The sequence below is a fragment of the Lepisosteus oculatus genome, chromosome 4, assembly GCF_040954835.1.
Source record: "Lepisosteus oculatus isolate fLepOcu1 chromosome 4, fLepOcu1.hap2, whole genome shotgun sequence".
Lineage (NCBI taxonomy): Eukaryota > Metazoa > Chordata > Actinopteri > Semionotiformes > Lepisosteidae > Lepisosteus > Lepisosteus oculatus.
The window spans coordinates 54,608,168-54,631,366 of NC_090699.1; the positions used below are offsets into that span (position 1 = coordinate 54,608,168).

A 23,199-nucleotide genomic window follows, 5' to 3' on the forward strand; every position below is an offset into this window, starting at 1 on the left:
AATCTAAAAATGGGAATGTATTTTGCACATGAGCAGTTGAACCTGGCACAACACTAAGGCAGTACACATTTAGAGAATATATTCTGACAATGTCATTTCATAGCACTGGGGTGATTGTTTGCAATCTGGGGTGATTGTTTGATTGTTTTTAAATATACTATTCAAGAAATGTAGGCTTTTTTTATTGAGAGAGCATGCATAACACCTTCCGAAGCAGTTATAGAGTATCCTGTAACTGTAGCCTCACCTTTCCTTTTACTTTTGCTTTATATCAGTGCTTTGGCAGACAAACTCTGTGAAAATGGTCCGTTTGATCATTCTTTTTTTCCTCTGGCAGTAAACATTGGCCTAGTGAATGGACGTTTCCTGCAGTATCGCCTAAAGATTTGTCTGGCGAGGTTTTTCCTAGACCAGCATCTTTCTTTTGGTATCTTGCTTCTCTGTAAATGTTTATTGAAGGTGATCGGGATACATTCATCTAATTTGCAATGTTTAGCAAAGCTTTTGCAATTTAAGCATTGCCGTCTGTTTTTTTTTGCCAGGTTCATCAGAATCCTTGCATTGTTGGGGTTTTCATCCTTTGCTCAAACAAAGGAACCTATGCTGGGGGTGCAAAATGCACAGCCCCTTGAACAACTGCTCAGCAGATTCCATTAACTTTGTGTTGCAGCAGAGCTGAGGGACCTTTTGGTTATGTATGAAGAATTAAGAGTAATGCTGTCGAGGCAATTGCATGTTATTTCTCTCGCTATTGTCATGTGCTCCACAGATATTGTCACTTTGCTTAATGTGCTGATTCAGATTACCTGGAATTTAGGTCTATTTTTCTTTTGATTAGAAAAGAACCTGTCTTTTTAAGCCGGCATTCTTCCTAAGTGGTTTCTGGTGCTGCCACATCAACTTCTCTGGGACTACTGTACATCCTCTGAAAGAGATCTGTGTCGAATAAATGAGAAAATTAACATGAACATGCTTGTTTCTTATTTTCTCAGTTTATTTTTTTGTATGGCCCATCTTTTGTATAGAAATAGTAAATAGAACAATAACATTTGGAAAATAAAAGAGAGGAGTGAGGAAGAAGACAGATTTACGTTTTATCACAGTGCACACAAACCATAAAAGCACACTGATAACATATAAACATAGCTATCTGTATCACAACAAACTTAAAATAACATCAAAAGCTCTGGTCTTGAAGAAACACTGAGTCTGCTGATTTTCATTTCAGCTCACCTCTAAATCTTCAGTGCTAATGGATGACTAATCCATTAGTCAATTAATTTGTTTCTGTGGCCAGTCCTGAGTCCTGTTTCCAACCACGTTAATACATAGAACTATACACTTGCTTTCCTCAGCTTGCTCGTCATGTGGGAATGACACTGTATTGGACACTCCCACAATGAGCATCTAATTGGTTATTTGAATGAAGGCAAGTTCTAAATCTTAGAGATCAGTACAAGGTTGATACCAGTTATAATTTCCATTTGGCCTTTTAAGAGCAGAAAACAAGGTTACAAATACATTCCCAAATAGCAAACTGAGATAATTTAGCCTGTGATTAAGACTTTGATCAGATCAACAACAAGGTCCTCCCGGACCAAGATTTGGAACCACTTATTTAATTCACTTCATCACCAGGCGATGTACGTTGGTGGAGTAGACTCTAATAAGTTGTGTAAAAAGTGAGGTCAAGTGTTTGGTTTTCATTGACATTCTATTATGAAGAATCTCAGCATTTTTAATAACCTTCAATTAGTCATGATCAATACAACTGGAGTCCAGGGTCACTGTTTTTCCAGAAGCTGCTCCTTTGCTCACATCCTCTGCTGTTCATTTTCCAGTGCTGTCAGATGAAAAATGACTGTGAAAGGATATCCTTTTGCTCTGAAAGCTCTCTCCAAGTGGAGCACTCGATCCGTTGAAATGTGGTTGTCATCCTCTGTAGGACCCATGTAAACAGAAAACAATGGCTTCCTTAAATAAACCAGTTCTAATGTACAAGGTAATTTTATACTTGCCTACCTGAGTGTTCAAATGACACAAGGATGGGGTGGTATAATAGGTCACAGTGCCAAAATAATTCACATCAAGGGCCTATTGTGCAAATGAAAAGTTTGAATAAAACATTTCTATGGTGCGTGTTAGAAGAATTAGGCAATTAATGTGCCCGGAGCCTTGGATTGGAGTACACAGTTGTCACAATGGAAGATGGATAATAAGAAAGACAGAGACATTATTCATACATCTGTTATCGCATGTAACAATATCTATCTTCAACATCAAGTACTATAGTCTATCTGGAGGGCTGTGACTGCACTTCAAATCTTGGCATATTCTTGCTTATGTTGTAGACATATTAATACTGTATGTTCCATAACTTTTCTTATCTCATTTTTCCCTCTGTTTGTCATCCTATGACTTTGATAAGTAAACCAACTATAAACATAAATATTATCATTAGAAAATAATTTGGGGGGAGACAGTAGATTTGGTAAATACAACCCACAACCTAACCTTCAATCAAATTATGCCCATCTCTGTATAAATGACAGAAAGAAAGAAAATGGTTTCTTCAGTCCCAAGATGGTCTGAGGGACTGTCTCTTTAAAACAAACCAAGAAAATGCAATGCAGTTATAAAGGGCAAGTATTGTTATTATTTACTTAAAAGTACCCCTTAAAGATTCTCTGTTTGCATTTCTCTGTTACTGTACTGTATAAGTAACAGAGTATGCATAAGTATGATATATTTTGTTTTTGTACTGACATTCCATTATGTCTTATTCTTAATCTATTATGTCATTGGAGTAACATGTTCTATTTATTAAAAAAAAGTCAGCCCTCAACAAAGAAAAACTTACTGTATTTTCTATATGGAAGTTAGCAAAGTAAGAAATGAAGCCTTCCTTTGGGGGTTATCTGGTGGACAGTTTGTATTGTTCCATAAACCAGTTCATGACTGTCTAGGAGTGCGTTAAACATTGTCTTTTTCTTTATTGTTAAGCCTTACTGTCACAGATAAAGAACTCATTGGGATTCTGTTCAGGACACTATTATTGCCACTTATTTACCAATCCCTACTCCCTGCTCCCACTCAAAATGGTTGAGATAACCCTGACCTGACCACTAATCCCAGATTAAATCAGAAAGCATAAAGGCAGAAAACACTCTGATGCTGCAGTATGACCTTCGACCTTTGTGTAGTTACCTCTGATTCCTTGTCACCTCTGTAGCATCGTTCTGCAGATTCAGCCTATGCATCTCCATTTCTAGGATCCCTGGAATTCATTTAAGGCTAAACACTTACCACAGTAAGTGAAGTCACTAGTCTCCAAACAATCTCACAGATCTTATAATTCAAAAATGTCCTTCCTTTGTATTTGAAGGGTCATTGGCATTTGTCCTTTTAACAAATATAAACCTTACCTTTCATTTCACTTCAGAGATTATTTACAGATTTTCTTACATTGCCAAACAGCAACATAATCACTCATACTCAGTTATTTGCAGTTAAAAAAGGTTTTGTATGTAAACATTTTACTAATGGCATTTCTTATCAATAACAGAACATAAGTGTTATTCTTGGACGTAGACACGTTGAAATTCCATTGGCACATGGTATTTAATTTGCCTCATCACAATAACCTTTTAAATATTTAAACTTTTCAAAATTGTAAAATAAAATGTATTATCAGAGTGGGGAATATAAAGTGTATTCTATGAAGGAATAGGAGCAACACACTCTGGGGAGGGGAGGACAGGTGTAATAGCTAAACATAAGGTCAATCCCATTATTTTATGTTGTGTGGTAAAATGCAGTGCTTGCATAGACATTTGTATATAAGATATACAATTTGGTATGGATAGCAGTGAGGTCTAGTGCATATTGATTTGTACAAGAGGCAAAACCGGGATAATAAGGGTCACGGATAAGTACTGTGTCATACGATGAAAAGCAATGTTTTCTGATAAGCCTCTTGATCTCTTGCTTTGTATTTCTGTGCATGTTTGCTTAAAAACTCCAATGCAGTATCGCACTCCAGGAACAGTGAATAAAATTGGGTTTGTCAGAGCAGAAGATGATAGGCACGTGCTTTGCAGAAGTACTGCCTCAGAGCTTATTGAAGAATTTAAAAATCATTTGATGAGACGGTACAGTATGTATAGTTTTGGAACACAGATGCATGGTACAGCTGAGATATTTGGAGAGCTGGAGTCATTTTGAAGAACAGGTGTTCTGCGTAATAACTGTTTTAAAACGTGCATACATGCTTTAGCTTCTGGGTCTATAGTTGCTGTTAAAGGACTAATAGCCAGGAAGTCCTGCAGTTGAATTCCTGACCATACTTCCCATGACTGAATCTGCACTGGATTCACACAGCTTAACCTAATTCACTGTGGCTTCACGCAAAGCCATGACATGATGTGTTGGACAAGTGCAGATTGGAGATTTATACCTGCAAAGATAACCATCATAAAAAAACATTAGTTGTGTGGCAGGCTGAGAAGTGCACAGTACACAGTACACTAACCTCTTTTACAGTAAAACGTCTCTTGTTACTGTTTAGCCATCTATGGGCATAAGAAGATAGGAGTGTTTTTCTTCAAATATGAAAAAAATGCAGGTTTTAACAGAAACAAGAACTGTAGACTGGGAAAGTTATTTAAATGCCTTGTGGTATTTTTCAATTGGAAGAAAAGCAAGGAACATGAAGTACATATTGGATTGATGATGAATTAACCAGAAAAGTTGACATCTTTCTGTATATTGACAAAATGTCACTCTGTTTTGCCATCGAAAGGTTGCGTTTTCATTAAGCAGCCCTGTCATCCAAAAACTAATCAGCAGTAATTGGAAAATATTAGAAAATCTACCTGTCACTTATTCTAAGTGTGGGTGTCTGTGAAAATCAATGCTCTTTCTTTATGCCATTGAACATACTGTGAAAGCCTGGTGTGATCTGTCCAAAAGCAAAGCTTTAGACAGCAGTCATGGAGTCAAAAAACAGACTTGTTATCTTCTACACTGTGTTCTCAGTAATGTAAAAGCTCCTCAGTCTGAGAGCTTTGGACCCTTTTGTACCTTGCAGCCTGCCAGTGCTGTTAGAGTGACAGGAAATAAAACTAAACTCAAGTGACAATTGACTAAATGGATCTGATAAGGGCATTATTTGCTGCAGTTTGCCCTGAGAGCCCTTGAGAACAGACAATAAATACAAATTGGTGCCATTAGACTGGAAGAGAATTAGGAATCAATTTGTTTTAATTATAGAGCTTGTTTGCCAAGTCAATAGTCCATCCCTGAGGGGGAACTGTTGATAACGAAGTGCAAGGGGGTGCTGATTGGGATCAAATGGAAACTTTCATAGACTCTGGTGATAAGGCCTGTTTTCAGGCCTGTCAGCTCTTTAGTGTCTCTTCGCCTTAGAAGGGCTCGGTCTTGGTTGTCTTGGAAGTCTCCTTTCAGTCTCTGCATTTCAAGGATGTCTTCTGTGACACTGCACGGAGACTTCTGTAGCTGCAGTTTTCTATCACTTCTTCTCTTGTCTGCCTTTTATCCACCTTTCAACAGCAGTCAATATAGCTGCTGTATGCTCAGCCATTGTCACAGCAGGGCTGGACAGTCCTCTCCGTCAACTGACTCCATTTCCTTCTCTTGCTCATTACACTTACCAATGGATGTTAGGCAGGGTTTGCACCTTTTGCACTCATCTGGCTTTTTTTAAGCTTCTTTAATCTTTAAAACTGATCAAAGAGGTTTTAGCAAGTGTGTACCCTGCTTTCCAGTGGATCCCAATGCTTTGTATTTTGTTTTGGCTATGCTTAACTGGAGTAAACCTTTTTAAAGTGCTGCCAATATCAATGAGCTACTTATCCAAGAGAAGTCTGATCTGAGCCCATCCCTGGGTACAGTGTGAATCTTAGAGCACACTGATCTCCCCTGGGCGGGAGGGGTCATCCTTCACAGGGCCATAGAGAAAGGAGGCATTTAAAATATCCTAATTAAACCTAGCCAGCACCTGCATTTGTGAGATGGGAGGAACCTGGAGCAACTAGTAAAAACTGCTGCAAACCTAGGAGAACATACAAGCTCCAAACAGACAGATGCCTGAGGCTACATATCCGGGCCCCAAACCAGCCAGTCTTTTTTAGTATAGTCATCTGAGCTAATGTAGCGTACTTTTGAACTCCTATTTCTCCTCTAATGTGTTTTTCCTTGTATGTTCTTCTGATACCATGACAGCTCCTTTTGTTGTGATTAGTTTCCATGTCCACCAGCTTAAAACACGTGTAGCTGGGTAGGTTGGCTGTGAAAGTGTTGCACATTACAGTTTCAGTGTAGTGAACTGAGAATCCCTGCTGACATTTTACAATTTTGGTTTTTAATTCCATAACATGGTCCAGTGGTTTCACAAATCTTAAGCCTGGTTTCCCAGTGTCAACCTAGATAAGCAAGTCTAGGACTGTGAACAATCAAGATGTATGAAACCTGTAAATTGGTTCATCCCTTTATTTTGTGAGGTTTTTTTCCCCATAAAAAAAAATAGAAGAAGAATATAATAACATCTAAAATAGTCACACAGCTAGAATGGAACCTTCCTGCTACGAGGCTTTAAATGCATCAGCAGACTTTTGAGTCTCTAAGGTGGGCACCTTTTAAACAATATCAAGATGGGCCTTTTGTCCTCTTGTCTGGTTGGGTAGAGCATATTCAATTCAAAGGCTAATTGGGCTGCAGCATATTCTAGTTTCTAGGGGTCAAAAGATCAGAAAACACATGATTTCCCCTTGAATGGGACACAGGATCATCAAAGGGTCTACGTCTAGGATATGTGGTGCTCATTTATACTAAAGACTGGACTGGAGCAATGGGAGTAAAAAAACCTTTTTACCTGCACAGCAGTGTCGGGACTCTGCCAACCTGTCAATTATGAATCCAGTGCCTTACCCACTACGCTATACTACGCCTGCCTTTGGCAGTTGTAGTGAAAATAGAGCAGAAGAAAATGCTATGTGATTGTGGGAATGTCTTTTGAAGTGATGAACCTTGTATTACCATTGTAATTGTTTCTCAATTTGTAGATTTAAAATTAAGGAGAGGATTTTAAATTAAATATGGATACATAGATTCTGCAATATATCCCCTACTTTTTGATGTGGCAACTGCAGTTCTAAACCAAACTAAACTGCTTAAGAGTCCAGTATGTGATGTCTGAGAGTCTTCAGCTTGCCTTTAGAGCTCTGTACATGGTATTTAAGAGTTTAAGTTTGACACCATTTTGAATTCACTAAATAGAGTTCAAAATCATCTGTGGATCAACTCTTTATACACTCAAGATCTGTAACAGTATAGTACATTTTGTGACATGTAAAACAAAATTCCTGATCCCTGCATTTCAAGTTGTCAAGGAATGAAACAAAAATGCCTATCTTCCAAAAAAAAAAAGTGTAGATTACTGGTTCAGGTTAGGTGCACCTAGCTTCTCCTGAAAGCAGGGTAACTAAGAATTAAGCAGACATTCTGGCACGGTATGCATTCTTAGATGTGCACGTGAGATGTTCACGATGACACTGTACAGATGGTGAACACATACTCCAGCTTCCACACATGGCTGGAATCAAGCTGCAGTTGTGCAAGGGCACATACTCTGTCATTTATAGGATTCTGAAGGTAGGTGCAGAGAGGGAATTCAAACAACGTACTGAAAATGCCTGGGCAGGTATGTGTTTTTGTCTGTGCTCTTCCTCTCAGCTTCATCCCCATTCAATACGCTGGATGGTGGAAGATAACCTTGCAGATAGGAGATCCCCGTACTGATAGATGATGACAAGGTCCCAACAAATCTGCTGCAAACCAACAACATATTTCATTACCTCCCTTCTTCAAAAGGAAGGATTATTGGAATGCATAAAGAAGATTTTTATCTTTAATAAGTATACTGAGTTGCAGCACCATTTCTTGCAGCGACAGAGTGAGGAGAGAAGAGATTGATCTTTTAGTTTGTTACGTAGTGGCAAAACACAGATAGTATTTTAAGTTGTTTTTTAAATCATTTGAAATTTATGATGGGGATTTGGGTTGGGAAATATTTTTGGAGGGGGGTCAAGTAATGAACTTTTTTAAAACATTGAAGACATGGGTGTATTTTTTTCTAGAGCTGGTAACTGCACATTTGCTTTGTAACAGTAACCCACATCAAGTGGCTCTTGACTGAAGCATTCTGTCATTTTCTGTGAGCAAACACAAATACCTCTCTTTCGTTTTACTGAAGCATGAGAATAGATTTTGCAGGCAAGCATAGCACGTTTGTGCTTTTAAAATGACTTTCCTGTCAAACCTGTTTGATATTAACTTTTGAGGTGTCTTCTTAAACTTGGTAGTTCAATTAATATTTTTTGTTTCCAATTAAGAATGGGGTATTGTTATATAAACATCTTTTAATGCATTGATATTCACAAAAAAAGATGAGGTTCACCGTTTTGCTCTCTTTAATATAGACTCTAATATAGACTTTTTTACAAGTGAAGTAAAATGTTGTTCATCTTGTCTACAATGGCAAAAATGTGATATTTTAAATTGGCATTAGAGGTCTCAAAAACCAAACAGATCTCAGTAAACAGTTTTTTACACTCCATCATGTTTGGTCTTGATTCAGACAGACACTTAGGATTTTCTTTGTATCTAGTGTGATAAAATATAAGGTGTAATGAAATTAAGTATTAGGGTGCTAACATTCCATGCTGGATAACTGATGAGTTGATATTTGTCTATCAAGTGCAAACATTATCCTTATACTGTACATGTCAGCAACAGTGTTGTAAGTGTTGTAAAATATACCCTTTTAAGATCCCCAGCACTGAATTTTCATCTCAGTTGAAGGTTTGAGTTTTATTTTACAGCAAGGAGAACTTTATCCCTTTTTTTAGTGCCTGATTGACATGTTTGTTGGGGGGAACTGGTGTGTCTTCTTAAGGTGATGTGCCTGGTTGTCACTCTTATCTCTGCTCGGAGTTGTTTGTCTTACAGAGGATCACCCTTATCACCAGACAACAGGAAATCAGCTTGATTAAGTCTGAGATATTTACAGCACAAACAAGAATAACTCAAGTGTCTGATACCAAGCCATCTTTGTGTAGTGTAAGGTACTAATCTGAATGTCTCATAGCCCTGGAGCACACCCCAGATGCAACATTCTCAGTGATCTGGGTTCCTCATAAAATATGAAAATTCACGTCCTTGTAAAGAGAGATAAAGAGAAACTTGTCTTCAAGTAAAACTATTCAATAGGTTGTATTGATGGTGGCAGTAGACTTGTTTGTCATTCTTTAATATGTAAAAGTACTTGAGGTGGAGTGGAGTAAAGGTTTATTTTTAAAATGTCACAGACTTTTGCAGAACCACAAAAGAAATATGTTTAAGAGTATTGGAGACATTAATTGAATAAGCTTCTCTTCTATAAGACCCTAGTGCACTTCAGCCTAGCACTGCAAGACAGTAAACAGATTATCCTTTTTAGGATAGACACAGCAAAGCTGATAGCTCTACAAGAGGGGAGAACACTGATACAGGGTAATGGGGTGTTATGTCATTCACACCTAATACAAAAATATCACATAGGATTTTTAGGGATTAATGTTACAGTGTTATCGTTCTGACTGGAAGTGGCTGGTATGGTTGGAGCTATGACCTTCGTAGAAAAAAGAAACACAAGTAAAATGTGAACTGGAAAATTGTATTTGTGGATATTTTTTATGACAAAATGTAGTATTTTAATCTCTCCCAATCTTCCCCTCCCCGCCATGCTCGCACACAAAGCATAGCATAAAGGGTTTATGGTTAAAAAAGGAAAAAAAAAGTTCCATATGCCAAACATATAGTTTTTTTTAGATGAAATTCAATACGGTGGTGAAGAACTGCAGGTTGTAGCATGTTGCGAAAAAAGCCTTTTTTTATCAGCACAAAGTTGTCATGTCAGTTATCACCTCAAGTTATATGTGACTGGAAAAAATAATACACCTCCTGGTGTTCAGATTAATAGGTTGCAAACGTTGGCAAGAAAAGTCATTCTTTTGTCTCCCTTTGCTTTACAAACTCTATACCTCCAGACAGCCAGGGACATAGTATCCAATAGACAGAGCAGGCACTGTCTCTAGCCTTCGAAAAACATTCGGAATGACATTCTTACCATGTTTCTTTTATTTGGCAAATAAAAACTAACAAAGATCTCTTCTTGAATAAATATATATAGCAAGGATCGGTTATCCCCCCTAAAAATAATTCCAGATATGTTTGATCACCCATCTACCTATAGAAAGTGATAGGCACTTTGGTGGCATGTGAATTTTTATGGGTCAATGAAGTAGAAGTGATTAGGGCCTCCAAGGAGTTTATCTGGCTCTGCAAACAGCAAGAATTTATTTGTATATAAAAACTGTTCTTGCACTCTATATATAACTATAGGTACACAGAGCACAGAGATTGCCTTTTAATTTGTTACAATTTAAAGTACAGTACAATTAGGAAACCTAAAACCTAGTATGCAGGAGAACTTATTGGGGGGTTATTTCTATTGAATAATGTTTAAACTGTTTTGCATCAGAGAGAATGGTTTGTATTCAAGTGGACCATGGTTGTTATATGCATTTTATAGCACTTCATTAGAAGTCTAATAAGCATACCTTTTTTAGTATTCCCCAGAGCTGTATTTTGGATTACCTATATGTATGTTTCTTAAGACCTGGAAGAATTCTCTGATTTACTTTGTTTTAAGGCTGTTATCAGTATTTAACAATTCACTTAACCTTAGTTTTTTTTCAGGTCTGTAGGTGGCATGGTGATGCAGTGGTTAGCATTGCAGCCTTGCACCACCGGGGCCCTGGATTCAATGCTGGGCCCTGGGTGCTATCTGTGTGGAGTTTGCACGTTCTCCTTGAATTCATGTGGGTTTCCTCTGAGTGCTCCGGTTTCTTCCCGCAGTCCAAAGACAAACTGATAGGTTAATTGACTTCTGGGTCAAACCTGGCCCTGGTGTGATTGTGTGCGTTTGTCTGTGTGCCTTGTGATGGACTGGCGTCCCATCCAAGGTGTATCCTGCCATGCACCTGCTGCTTTACCAGTATAGACTCTGGCATCCCTGCAGACCTGTATTGGATAAAGCATTTAGAAAATGGGTGGATAGATTTTCAGGTCTGAAGTGCTGTTCCTTTTGTATTGTTCCTAATTCAGTTAATTTCTCACATTATATAACCACAGATTTGTTCCAAAAGTAAAGGCTTAAAACATACCAACTTTAAAGTATATACTCTGTGGAGTTGTGCAGGGTAATAGTGCATAAGGCAAAAATGACACATTCTGCAATAGAATTATCTGTACATATGCTCAGAAGAACAAAGCAGTCTGAGATGGAAGGCAATCTATACCCAAATGAATAGCAATCTGTATCACTTGCTGCTTAATAGGTCAGATACACTATAACTTTGCCCTCTGCCTGAGCCTAAACCTCCCCAGTTCAAGCCCAAGATGAGAAGGACATCAAAGTCTGTCCTGTCTTACGCAAGCCATGGGTACCTGTTGATTTACGAAGTCCCCTTAGGAGAAAGAGAAAGGGTGAACCTGAAGCTATGCAATTGGATATCCATCTATGTCCTCATGAATTCTCTCCCAGTCCTGCCTGAGCGGCCCTCTGCCTGTTGTCTCTGGATTATCTCCCTGCTGTTTGAACAATTGGTTTTTTTTCTGTCTGAATTTTGCTTGCTGTGGTTTAACCATCTCTCAAAAGCTCTATATCTGCAGAGACAAGCAGAGCTGTGTAGTGTGTTGCTTTGGTCTTTGGTCTGCTAAAACAAAGATGGTACTGTAAATATCTTGTCGGACATTGGTTTGAGAACGTCTTTCATGTGAAAAAAAGTTAAGCATGTTGTGACCCGTTTATCTCCTATTGACTGTGTAAATTGACATCGGAATCTTAGCCTGCTGACTGAAATGTATTTACTAGCATTGATTCGATGTAGCTGACTTGTAAACCATGCTTGTTGTGCAAGTCTATAGGTGTAAATAATAGAAAATGTGAGACAAGAAAAAGTCTTTATCCCCTCTCTCCCCTGCTCCTACCTCTAACTTTAGGTTAATGTAGTCTATCAATTGCTTACTTGCTTTTCTCTACTTGTGTCCCAAACACACTTCCAACTCGATTACATGCAAGAACATGCTCAACTGTGTGTTTGGCAGCAGCAATGCTTTTAATTCACCCCTTTGAAAACCAGATATATATCCTTCATTGTATCACAAAAAGTGAAATCAGGAATAAAGTGCAAAATGAAGTTATGAGCCAATTTTGTTTTAGTTTGAAACTTAGCTGAAAAGATTTCTGTGATCCCATAATGAGCTTCATTTACTATAAGGATTTGCCTGGAAATGTAAATGTGGGTAGGGCTATGTGTATTGAAAAATAATTCTTGTAAGAGAATCCTCATTTTTAACTCGCTAATCTTTCCAAAGATCCAGTACTTAACGAGAAATTATAAAATGTTCATCTCTAGAATAATACACTGAGAACCACAAGGGTGGATTATGATCATTTCCACTTGTATACTTCTTGATGTAATTGGGATTTTTTTTAAGTTTTAGTTTAATATTACCTTAACGTGTATTTAAAACACGAATTTCTTTAAATTGTTTCCCCTTCAACATTTACAATGTTTTTTATTTGACCTTCACATTTGTATACAGTAGGTGCTCAGCCGATCAGTCCTTGCTACAGTCTCAGCATGGGCAAAACACTTTGTCTGTGCATTAGTGGGACTGGATAAACATAATGAAATCCATTCAGCTTATACATACCCAGCTCTGATTAGTTGTGCACAATGGTGTGCAGCCCACAGTTGTTGATGCAAGGTGTAAATTACCTGGACTCCTCTGTGAAATGAATAGAACTGCAGGGAGCAGAGGGTGAGAACATACAGGTAATTATACCCTTCTTGGTGGGAAGGAGAGTTACTTGGAGCTTCAAGGCAAATTGCTGCACAATTTGTCATTGCTGCATATCCTACATTCTAGGGATGGATGAAGCAGTAAGCCACCCTTTACATTTCAGCAACATGGGGAGTATTGCAAGTATAAGGGTTCAGCAGTGGCTCTTGGCTGTACACTTCAACATAGTGTACTTACAAAGGAACAGTTTGTTCTGGAGCAAGCAAGATACAAAAAACACAAATGTATAGCAACAAAGGAGAGGCAGAGCAAGACCAATACTGGATTACTTGAGTGATAGGCAATGGTCATTTTAGAACAGAATGACTGGTTGTGTTTTTTTCTCAATTCTTTTTTTATAATTGATTGGAAGGCAGTTAATTTGGAAATCCACCTGTCAAAACTCCTGGCTTGGAAATGTGAAAGCAATTACTCTGGATTCCGTTCATTCTAATATACAGAAGGAACCATGTGCTGTGGAGAGTGGCGTTATTAATGCTTATTGCACAGGGATGATGGCAGTATCTTGCTGCCGTGACCTTGAGTCTGCACCTCTGTACTGCGATACTTATTGGTACAATGCAGAGCCTGTACAGTGGACAAATATGTAGTCATTACCTGTATGTCACACTTGAACAGGGGAGCAATACGAAACATCCTATGCAGTACTTTATGAAGATACTGTTATTACTCAGAACCTTTAAGTTTGAGTATGGAAGGCCTAGTTTTTTAAGAAAGTAGAACAGGGAAGTGGCGATTATCAGACGTTTTCTACCTTGTGTGTTCAAATCCTTTTGTGAGCTGGAGAAGTTTAATAAGGGCAATGGGTGATCAGTCTAATGGAATGCTGATCGGTGGAGCCAGTGTCAGATGTTTTGCAAGAAATGCAGTTAGAAAGGGGACAGTGTGTTGGCTTTGGCACAGAATAAAGTATCCTGTAGATGGCTTCTTTTACCAAGCCTGTCAGCGCCCGCACCTGTGCCCTTGCTCAGGTTACGAGGCAGTGGACAGTATGGCAGCCATCCTGGTGAGAGCAGGCTGAACGAGTGCCAGCCTGCGTTTGGGAAAGCTGGGTCATGAGCAGAACACGTCTCAGTGCTTCAGAGATACCCTGCTTTGGGAGGATTAAGGTTTCCTCTTTCGTTTCTTGGAGAGTCTTTGGCTTATGGGGGATTTATTGCGCTGATTTGTTTGAAACTCCCCGAGCACTTGAACTCACAAACCTCCAAATCTTCAGCACTGCTGCCTGCAGGGTCTGGCAGCCAGTTCAAATGCTTATGTCAGTCAGTGCCTGCTCAGCAAATGACATTCATTGTTGTGCTTCAGCCCATATAATCTAAATTACTTCATACACTAACCGTTTCTGATTGTTATATACAATTAGTGTTTTGAGCATCATTCAAATATCGCATTCAAGTTAACAAGTCTTCACAAAGGATGTGTGATGTATCTATAAGTGGATTGTGCTCCTTTTCATGCTTTTCAAAGCTAAAGAAAATATGGAAAGGCAAATTTAAATGAATTGTTTTATTTTTACTTAAGTAATTTTAGCTATCAGTGTTTTAGAATCCAATTGCTTTGGAAAACATTAAGCATTAAGCTCCAAAGGCATTTCTGTTAGGTAGAACACGATAGCCAAGATGAAATTTACGTTTAAATCAAAGCACAATGGATCATTGCAAGGAATCTATAATGTTTTTAAATGGATGAGATAAAAAATGTCATTATTGAACCTAATCTCAGTCCTTAAACAAGCAATCTTACTAAACCAACGTCAAGTCCTTAATCTGACTGGGTGAAGGACGGGAAGAAGTGACCTGTTGCAGTAACTTCTTTGCTACATCTTCTGCAGCGGCTGCTAAGGTTCTAGTGCTGCACTGAGGCTCAGGAGGGGTGAGCGCTGTGATCGAGACAGCAGGCTCGATTGTCTGAACTCATTAGACTGGAAAACAAACAGGACTGTGATTAGACTGCCTGCTGGGAATACAGACCTCCAGTAGGGATCACCTTACCATCCTCTGCCAATGCCCACCTTGAGAGCCAGTGTGGATCGAGTTGCTCTTCATAAGCAACACTGAGTTTCACTTTTCCCTTTAATAGAGCTATTTCCATGCCACTGGGGCAAAGTCTTCAGAACAATGCCTGCTTTTAAAGAACTTTGGACCCCCCAACTTGAGACAGCAAAATTCCAATGGGAAATAATAATGGTCTTGAATGGATCTGTTGCCAGTTGATTCCATAATGGGATTTGAATGTGGTGTTTTTCCTTTTCTTGGTTCCTAAATGTGTTGGACCTGGAGAGCAGCAGCAATAATAATAATAAGAGATAAGAGTCCAGGTGAAGGCAGCACAGTCTCAAAATGAAGCAGTACTCCTGGATTCTTTTCTCAATTTCTGTTGTCAATGAGGTCATCCCATTTTGGGCTTCGTATTCTTCGTAATCTTTGTATTGCACAATGCAGATTTAGTTGAATTGTTATTATAATATTGAAATGAAGCATAGAAGAACATACATCAGGCAGTCATTTGTGGAACAGTGTGTGTATCCTACCTAATTGCTGTAATAGCCCCAACCATTTTTTGTATTTATTTTTTCAATTAATTCATTTCAATATTGGTGGAGTTTCAGTCCTTTCGAGACTTGCAGCTTGTTTCCACAGGTGGCTGGCCACAGAAACAGGCTATCACATTACACAGCTTCAGTTGTGTAATGTATCAACATTTAATATACACAGTGCAAATGTTTGAATCTTGTGAAAAGGGAAGATAATAGACGGTAGCTGACAGGCTTCGACCTTTTTTCAGGCCAGGCAGTAGAAAGTTCCTGTTCTTTTGTATAACAAATCCTAAAGAATTTTATTTGCAGTATTCTTTTTTTGAGGAGTTTGGGTATATTGTTGTAGTGGTTGCATGGATATAGTGTTAAACACAAGCAACATTAGTTTTGCTAGTTGTAGATGTGGATCAGTTGCATTTTGCAAAGTGTACAAGTAGGGTTTTGCATAAGTAAGATGCTCTGTGTTGAGTCAACAGGTTGTTAATTGGAATAGTGCATCATGAAAATCGCTGATGACTCATGAAGGAAGATCTGTCAGTGGTTAAAGAGCTTGAATAGCACTGTCTTTCTATAGAAGAAAAAGTAAAACAGTGCCATTTTCTAGCTTAGCCATGATATTTGTATGCTTTTGAGTGAGTTATGTGAGTTTCTTTTCTCATAAATTTCTCAATCCCTTTTCCTTTTTCTCTGTAAGAAAAAATATGCTGATGTACGTATAACACATGGTGTGAATTGAGTATCACCCACATGTTACTAACCTGAATAATTGTAGATTTCAAAGAGAAGTTTCACATGTTTACCATTGTGTAAGTGCGTTGTGCTAAGTTTTAAAAGTTACAATGTCCTCACACTTTTACCATGCATCAGCTATTTGATCCTGACCCTGATTTTCCAGTGTAAACACGATTCCTTTATGCTTCTCAGTTCTTGTTTTTTTTGCTGAGCTATCTTGGCATTGCATTGAAAACACATCATAATGCTACAGTATCCAACATATGAATAATGTTTATCTTCAAATATTATATTCTGCCAAAAGTCTCTTTGTGAAAAAGGATAAATATTCTGTTACTATTTGGAAATGTATATTCCTAAATTTTGAGAAAACTTTTACAGAAATACTTACAACAGCCTGCAGTTTAACAAAGTTTTGTTATTCTTTATACAATTCTTTAGGGATAGACTCTTGTAATCGGAAATACTGTATGGTTGTATTATGAAAATAGAACACAGTAATTTAATTTGTGTTTAAAAAAGTAATTTAGCAAGAATAAAATTTGACTACTTTTCATTTGATTGTTTTTACTCTAAATATAGCTCACAAACCATCAAAGTGACTAATCAAAGAAAATGATATGCAATTACACTTAATTTGTACCCAATACTTATTAGTAATTATTGCTACAATGAATGTATGATTGATTTGACGGAGGAAAAATAATATTTTTAGAATAAAAAAATAATGCTGGCCTTCTTTGTCAATTGGCTTGTAGTTTTTGTCTGGTTAAGGGGAATTTTAGAAATTGAACGGGTCAAGTCAGTATTCTTTGTACAGGTTTTTCTTGCAGTATGTTTGCTTATTTGTATAGGCGCCCCATGAAGAAACGTTTAATAAGAGTTAAAAAAAGGTTTGTGAGGTACTGTACTTGCCTGGCAATAACACAAGACAGTGGACTTTTGTGACGTGAAGTGGAAGAGTCTCAGACAGTCAAATTTGTTCTCCTCTCCAGATTGAAAGACAGTTGACTTTTAGCCCTTAAACTGTCAGTCTTTTCCATGACATAGGCTTCATCCAGTTGTGTTTTTCTTCAGAGGTAAGACTTAAAGCTGAGCTGGGCCCACCCAACAGATGGCCACAATGAGCTTTTATTTAAAGACAAACAGACACTGATAAGTTATTGACAGGCTGATGGAAGAGAAGCTCAGGTCCGGCAGCTTTCGCTCGCGTCTGGCCTCTGGAATTCAGCGTATGTCTGTAACCTTTTTAATGAAAGCCATTCCAACAGCGACCCATCACCAGCCATTTATACTCTAGGGCCTGTGATTGTAGTGGTGAGGAGGGGTTCACTTTTTCCAGCTTCATCTGTAAAGAAAACACACCCTGGGAAGGGACATATGTTTTATCTTTGAGACCACAATCACTAATAGGCCTCAGTCACAAATATTTGATCAAGAATTGAATAATATTCAGAATAAAACTGATCTCAGAATAAAGCTTCGAACAGTAAAGTAACCAAAGACTTGGAAATATGCCCTCTAGTTCACTTAAATGCTACAAAATACTTGACTGGGTTCTCTTGGTCAAGAGTCTTTTTAAAGTTTTTTTTTTTGGTTGACCTTTCTCTAACAAAATGTTGAATGGCTGAAGTTTTTTTCAGAGCCAAAGAGAGTGCTTTGTTTCATTGTAGAGTCTTGAGTGATTGTATGTGTATTTGAGTACCTTTGTGCTATCATTTATCAGCCTTATTATACGAGTGGTGTTTGCACATTGGGAGGTGATCTACTGAATGCCACTGAACTGACAATAAAATCTCAAGCTACCTGCAAAGCAGCATATGCAGCATATGGAGGAGTCCTCTGTCATTGGAGTTGACATTACCAATCATTCATGATAGTCTATTTAGTATAACCTAACTCTGCAATAATGGCTTAAGTTTAACATGTGGGTTTGTAAAAGATAAAGATTAAGGTTTTTTTTTTGCCTTTTGGTCTGCGAATAACATTTCAGAAGCAGAGATGCCACATATAGAGAATTATTTGTGGGATAAAGCACCTTAGCTTGAGGAAAACATGGACCGAATCTCTCCTTTGACCCTTTTTTCCCGCCATTTGCTTTTGACAGAGCTGAAATCCACTGGCACTGCTCATCATTTCTCCTTCTTGTTGAATACTACGGATTACCGGATCCTCCGAATGGATGAAGACCATGACCGGATGTATGTTGGGAGCAAGGATTACATCCTTTCACTGGACCTACATGACATCAACAAGGAGCCTTTAATAGTAAGAGGCTTTTGCTACAGATGTCATTCATTTGTGTCTATGCAAAATGATCCTATCCACAGGTTATTGACTGTTAAATACTTTTTTTACCTGAAAAATATTTAGAATTTTGAATAGTGTTATTAATATGGTCTGTTGTGAAAAATCCTTTCCTTACATCTGACATCCCCCTAGACAATTTTGTGAATGCACTGCATGGCTGTTTCTTTCAAAACTGTCTTCAACAATTAGCCAAGAAGATGTGCAGGCAGATTAAAGTAGCATGTGGATACAGAATTAACTGCACTTTGTACTTCTGTGGAATAACTTTGAATGTACTTTGTTGGTTGTTGGTGACTCAAAACTTGCTTTTTTTTTTTTACAGATCCACTGGCCAGTATCTTCACAGAGAAAGAATGAGTGTGTTCTATCTGGGAAAGACACAAATGTAGGTTTGACTTTTGGAAACATTTTTGATGAAGTGGTTTGTATTATGTAAGGGGAAGCTCACTGTGATTTAGCAACAGCCCTTAATATTATAGGTATCACACATAGCCAGACTTGATAGTAGAAAAAAATAACTGAGATCTTAACTCATTCTAATCAATATTAGTTTTGCTAATTTCAGTTAACTCTGAAAACCTACTGTATATGCTGGTAAGTCGTGGTACGTACCAACATTACACTGGGTATTAACACATTTGTTTGGAAATCTATGAAATCATGGCAGTATATGTGTATAGGTGTGCACACACATTCACTAAAATTTATCTTTGTATATTTGTGCCACAGGCAGGTCCTCTTAATTTGATATGAAAAGCTAGCACTCCCCTAGAAGAGCAAACTTCCTTTAAAATAGAAAACCAAAGAAATGAGAACAACACTGAAACAGATGACAGATGGAATTTGTGTGCTTCATACTGCTGTTGATCTCCTTATTGCAGTTCTCCATTAAAATAGTTTTAATAAATTGTGTGAACTGCATTGATTACTAACCTAGCTAAGTACAAATCCTACCATGTCTGGGTGTAGTGTTAGTATGTGCCTGTAGACATGTTCAATATTTATATTTTTTAAATGGGAAAGCAAGGGGCTTTTTGATATGTACAGCCGCTGGGCAGTGTGTACTTGCTGGATACTATGAAGGCCATGAAGCTCAATGTGAATGAAACCTGAAAATAAACAGCAGAAGAGATCTTGTAGACCAATTCCAATAACAACAGTTATGATGGAGAAGGGATTAAGAAAACAGCAGTTGTTGAAATGGCCTGTTCAGCTCCAGGGCAGAGAATGTGCTTTGTGTGTCACCACTGCCATTGCTGACCATGTTTCCCTGCCTATCTCCACTTCCATCCAGCTTCTATTTATTTTCCGACTTGAACACAGATGAATTAAAAAAAAAACTTTTTAAGATGTTATAAAAACACTGGCCTGTGCTCCTTTTGAGACAAGGGTTGTGCTAATTTATATACTCAGCTTGGTTTCTTCAGACTCCTTACCCTCTCAGTGGCTCAGACAGCATGTCCTTCTCTTTTTTTATTTTTTGCCGTTTTTTGCTGTGGCTGGGCATAGCAGCACACGTTCATCTGCTGAGATTTTTCTCTTCCATTTGCTCATTGAAAGGCTTTGGTTAATTTAATCTTCCTGCCCGTGCGATGGACTGGCGTCTTGTTCAGGGTATGTCTTGCCTTGCGCTTGTTGGATAGGCTTCATCTCCCCAGAAACCCCATATTGGATCTTTCTGTGCGTTTTCACTTGTCTTTTATTATTTAATGCATCACATATAGCTGTCCATTTGTTAGTGTGATCTTAAAGATCACATTGTTCACTACAGGCGTTCTTGAAAATATGTCTTTTTGTCATTATCAATTTGCTACATCATTGTGACCACCCTATGACAATCGCATATTAAGAGAAGGATTAAACAGGTCTGCTTTAAGAATGTTTGCTTAAGGAGGAATTCCCATGTTCTCTAAGGTTGCTGGGGTTCTGTAATGCCAGACTTGTTCCGGACAATCCCACACCACCTTTAAACACACACAAAAATAATAATCACTCTTCAGGGAACAAAAACATGACCCCTATGACCTGCAGAAAGAGAAGAAAAAGGAAAAAAAACATCCTTACGCAGATTACCTCTAGGTAAGACATGACAAAAAGGAATGTGATGCCATAATTTAGCAGAGCAATTGAGAGGCAGAATCGTTTGTACGTTTTTCATAAAGTAGCCGTAACTTTTAAGCAAATACCTTTTTACAGAAATACCACCATTGAAAGCTTCCATCTGGCTCAAAGGTTTGTGTATTCAATTAAAATCATGGGTAGAAACCAGAGCATATTTGAATTACTAAACATTTCATTCATCTCCCTGGGAGAGAGAGAATTTGTCGCTAATAACTGGTGTCTCCTGCTGACATGAGGATAGTTTGCCAGTATTTGTATGGCAGGCATGTTCATTTGCATGTGCTTGGCTTTCTGGTAGTTTTGCTTTAGTTTAGATTATAGTGCTCCTACAGATTGTTGTGTAAAAAGACAGGTCCTTTACTCATGCTGTTTTGAGATCATTAGCATGACTTTCGCCTTGAATTCACCAAACAACACTGTCTGTGCCACTTATCACTGCTGTAATTTTAGTATTACAGTTTTAACCTTCCATGAATTAAGACTATTTGAAACTATTAAGAATAATTCCATTAATTAAGAATTAAGAGGTAATTGTACAAGGATTTAAATGAAAAAACTGCTTTTTTATTGTTAGTGTGTGAACGCACACTATATCTATTTTAATTCTGAGATTGAGGTAAACAGCGAAAGCTCATCACTCAGGCCTGGAACAATGCAAAGGTTAAGCCAAAAGAGTTGTGGTAACCATGGCAATGTGTAAGCAGGCTCCCTTTGGGGAATTATGATGATTCAAAAATTAGCAATTCATAAAGGACAGCTTCTTTCTAGAAGGTCCATAAATTAGTAAATGAGGTGATGGCAGTATTGCAAGGAATGGCTATAGGACCTCTGTGGTAATCTAATCTGTAAAGGACTTTCACTAAATAACAAAGAAATGGACCAGAATATTCCTGCCATCAACAACTTATTTTTACCAATTCACACACATCTTAAATACAAATTTCTCTGAGCTGCCCCAAAAAAATCTGCAAACACCTCTTGCATCAGTATGAAAAAACACCAAATTCTGAATTAAATGTCAATCAACTATATGCATGCTGAGCAACAGAAGAGTCACTGTGAGGTTACTTGTTGATATAATTAGAGTGCAGGTTTTTATTACCACATGAAAGATAGCACATTCCCCTACAGAGAGCTGTATGTGGCTACCATAGGGAGCCAAATTATATTATTGTGGTATGCATAGCAATAAAGGCATTTTGAATCTGAATTGTGGATCTTAGGGGGACTTTAGGAAGTCCAACAGCCTGAATTTGGTGCTTGGCCCCCTACCAATGTTTATAAAAATTCAGAAAATTTTAAACTGCTTCAAGATGTATTTTCTTCTTGGACTGAAAGCATACACCCAATGTGAAGTCTACTGAGATAGTCTGATGGTGTATTTCTGGCTCTTCATGTGTTTGGTGGGCCTTGCTCTGGAAGAAACTTGGTAATACGGCACTTTTTAGCTAAGAGTTTAATTTAATAACTGAAGAGAAACTATTTTTAGAGTTTGGTTATATTTATTATATTTCCAGTCTTCATTGATTCAATTTTTCAATTTTATTTTTTTCTTTTTAACAACTATAATCCTCATTTCTATTTCTAGGGTGAATGTGGGAACTTTATCCGTCTACTTGAACCATGGAATCGTACCCACTTGTATGTCTGTGGGACTGGAGCCTACAATCCTGTCTGTACCTACGTTAACAGAGGACGCAAGCCACAGGTAACCAATTCCAGTCTGGACTGAAGCCAAGACGGGCTTGTTGCTCAAGGTTTCTTTCATAGCATCTTCTCAAGGTTTTCATAGGTGAGGATATCAGGTAATTGGTCTAATTCATCAAGAAGAGGAATTCATCCCCCAAGAATTCTTTTATCTTCATCTTCTTTAAGATGAGAAAGAATCTTCCTTTTTTGTTGTTTTCATGTTCCTTGTCTCATGTATCAGCCATCACTCATCTCGATGCTTTTCAAGTCAAAGTCTTTCACATATAAGGAGGAGGGATCAACTCCATGTACCAGTGAAGTGCAGCAGTCATTCTGTGTGATTCAACAGACCAGATGGAGAAGTTAAACATTTTTTTTACCATTTGAATCAAATGTGAAATTTGCAGACTGAAGTGGGACTTAATCAGGCTTGGATTAGAAATTCTGGGGCAGATGGAAGAGCACCAACTACTGGTCTACCGACATCACTTTAATCTCCTGGTTTTCCTTAGAGGTCTCCCATCTCAGTACGGACCAGGTCCAGCCTTGCTTAGCATCTGAACAGATCAATCTAAAAGGTTTTAATGGTGCTGTTTTGTTATTCATTTGTTATTTTTCTAATTTCTTTATTACTGATTTCCAAAACAGTGTACAGTATACTTAATGCTTTCATAGATGTACTCCTCATCCTTGCAGGTAGGTTCGAAAGCAAACATATGCCGGTGGTGGCATTCAATATTGCATTGATTCTTAATAAAGCCAAGAGACAGGACTAATAGCTTCACAGTGTCAGAGTGACCCCTACTGATGAGGTTTGCAAA

At 38.0% G+C, this 23,199-nt stretch overlaps 1 protein-coding gene across 3 annotated transcripts in view; it reads left to right on the top strand.

The window, feature by feature from the left end:
• LOC102698477 (semaphorin-3F) overlaps positions 1 to 23,199 on the top strand; it is a 106,454-nt gene that overhangs the window by 46,883 nt on the left and 36,372 nt on the right. For all 3 annotated transcript variants that reach the window (XM_015347368.2, XM_006630710.3, XM_015347369.2), the window contains exons 3-5: positions 18,366 to 18,526; positions 18,891 to 18,953; positions 22,278 to 22,397. In XM_015347368.2, the coding sequence (XP_015202854.1) occupies positions 18,366 to 18,526; positions 18,891 to 18,953; positions 22,278 to 22,397 (344 nt within the window). The remainder of the gene's footprint in view (positions 1 to 18,365; positions 18,527 to 18,890; positions 18,954 to 22,277; positions 22,398 to 23,199) is intronic.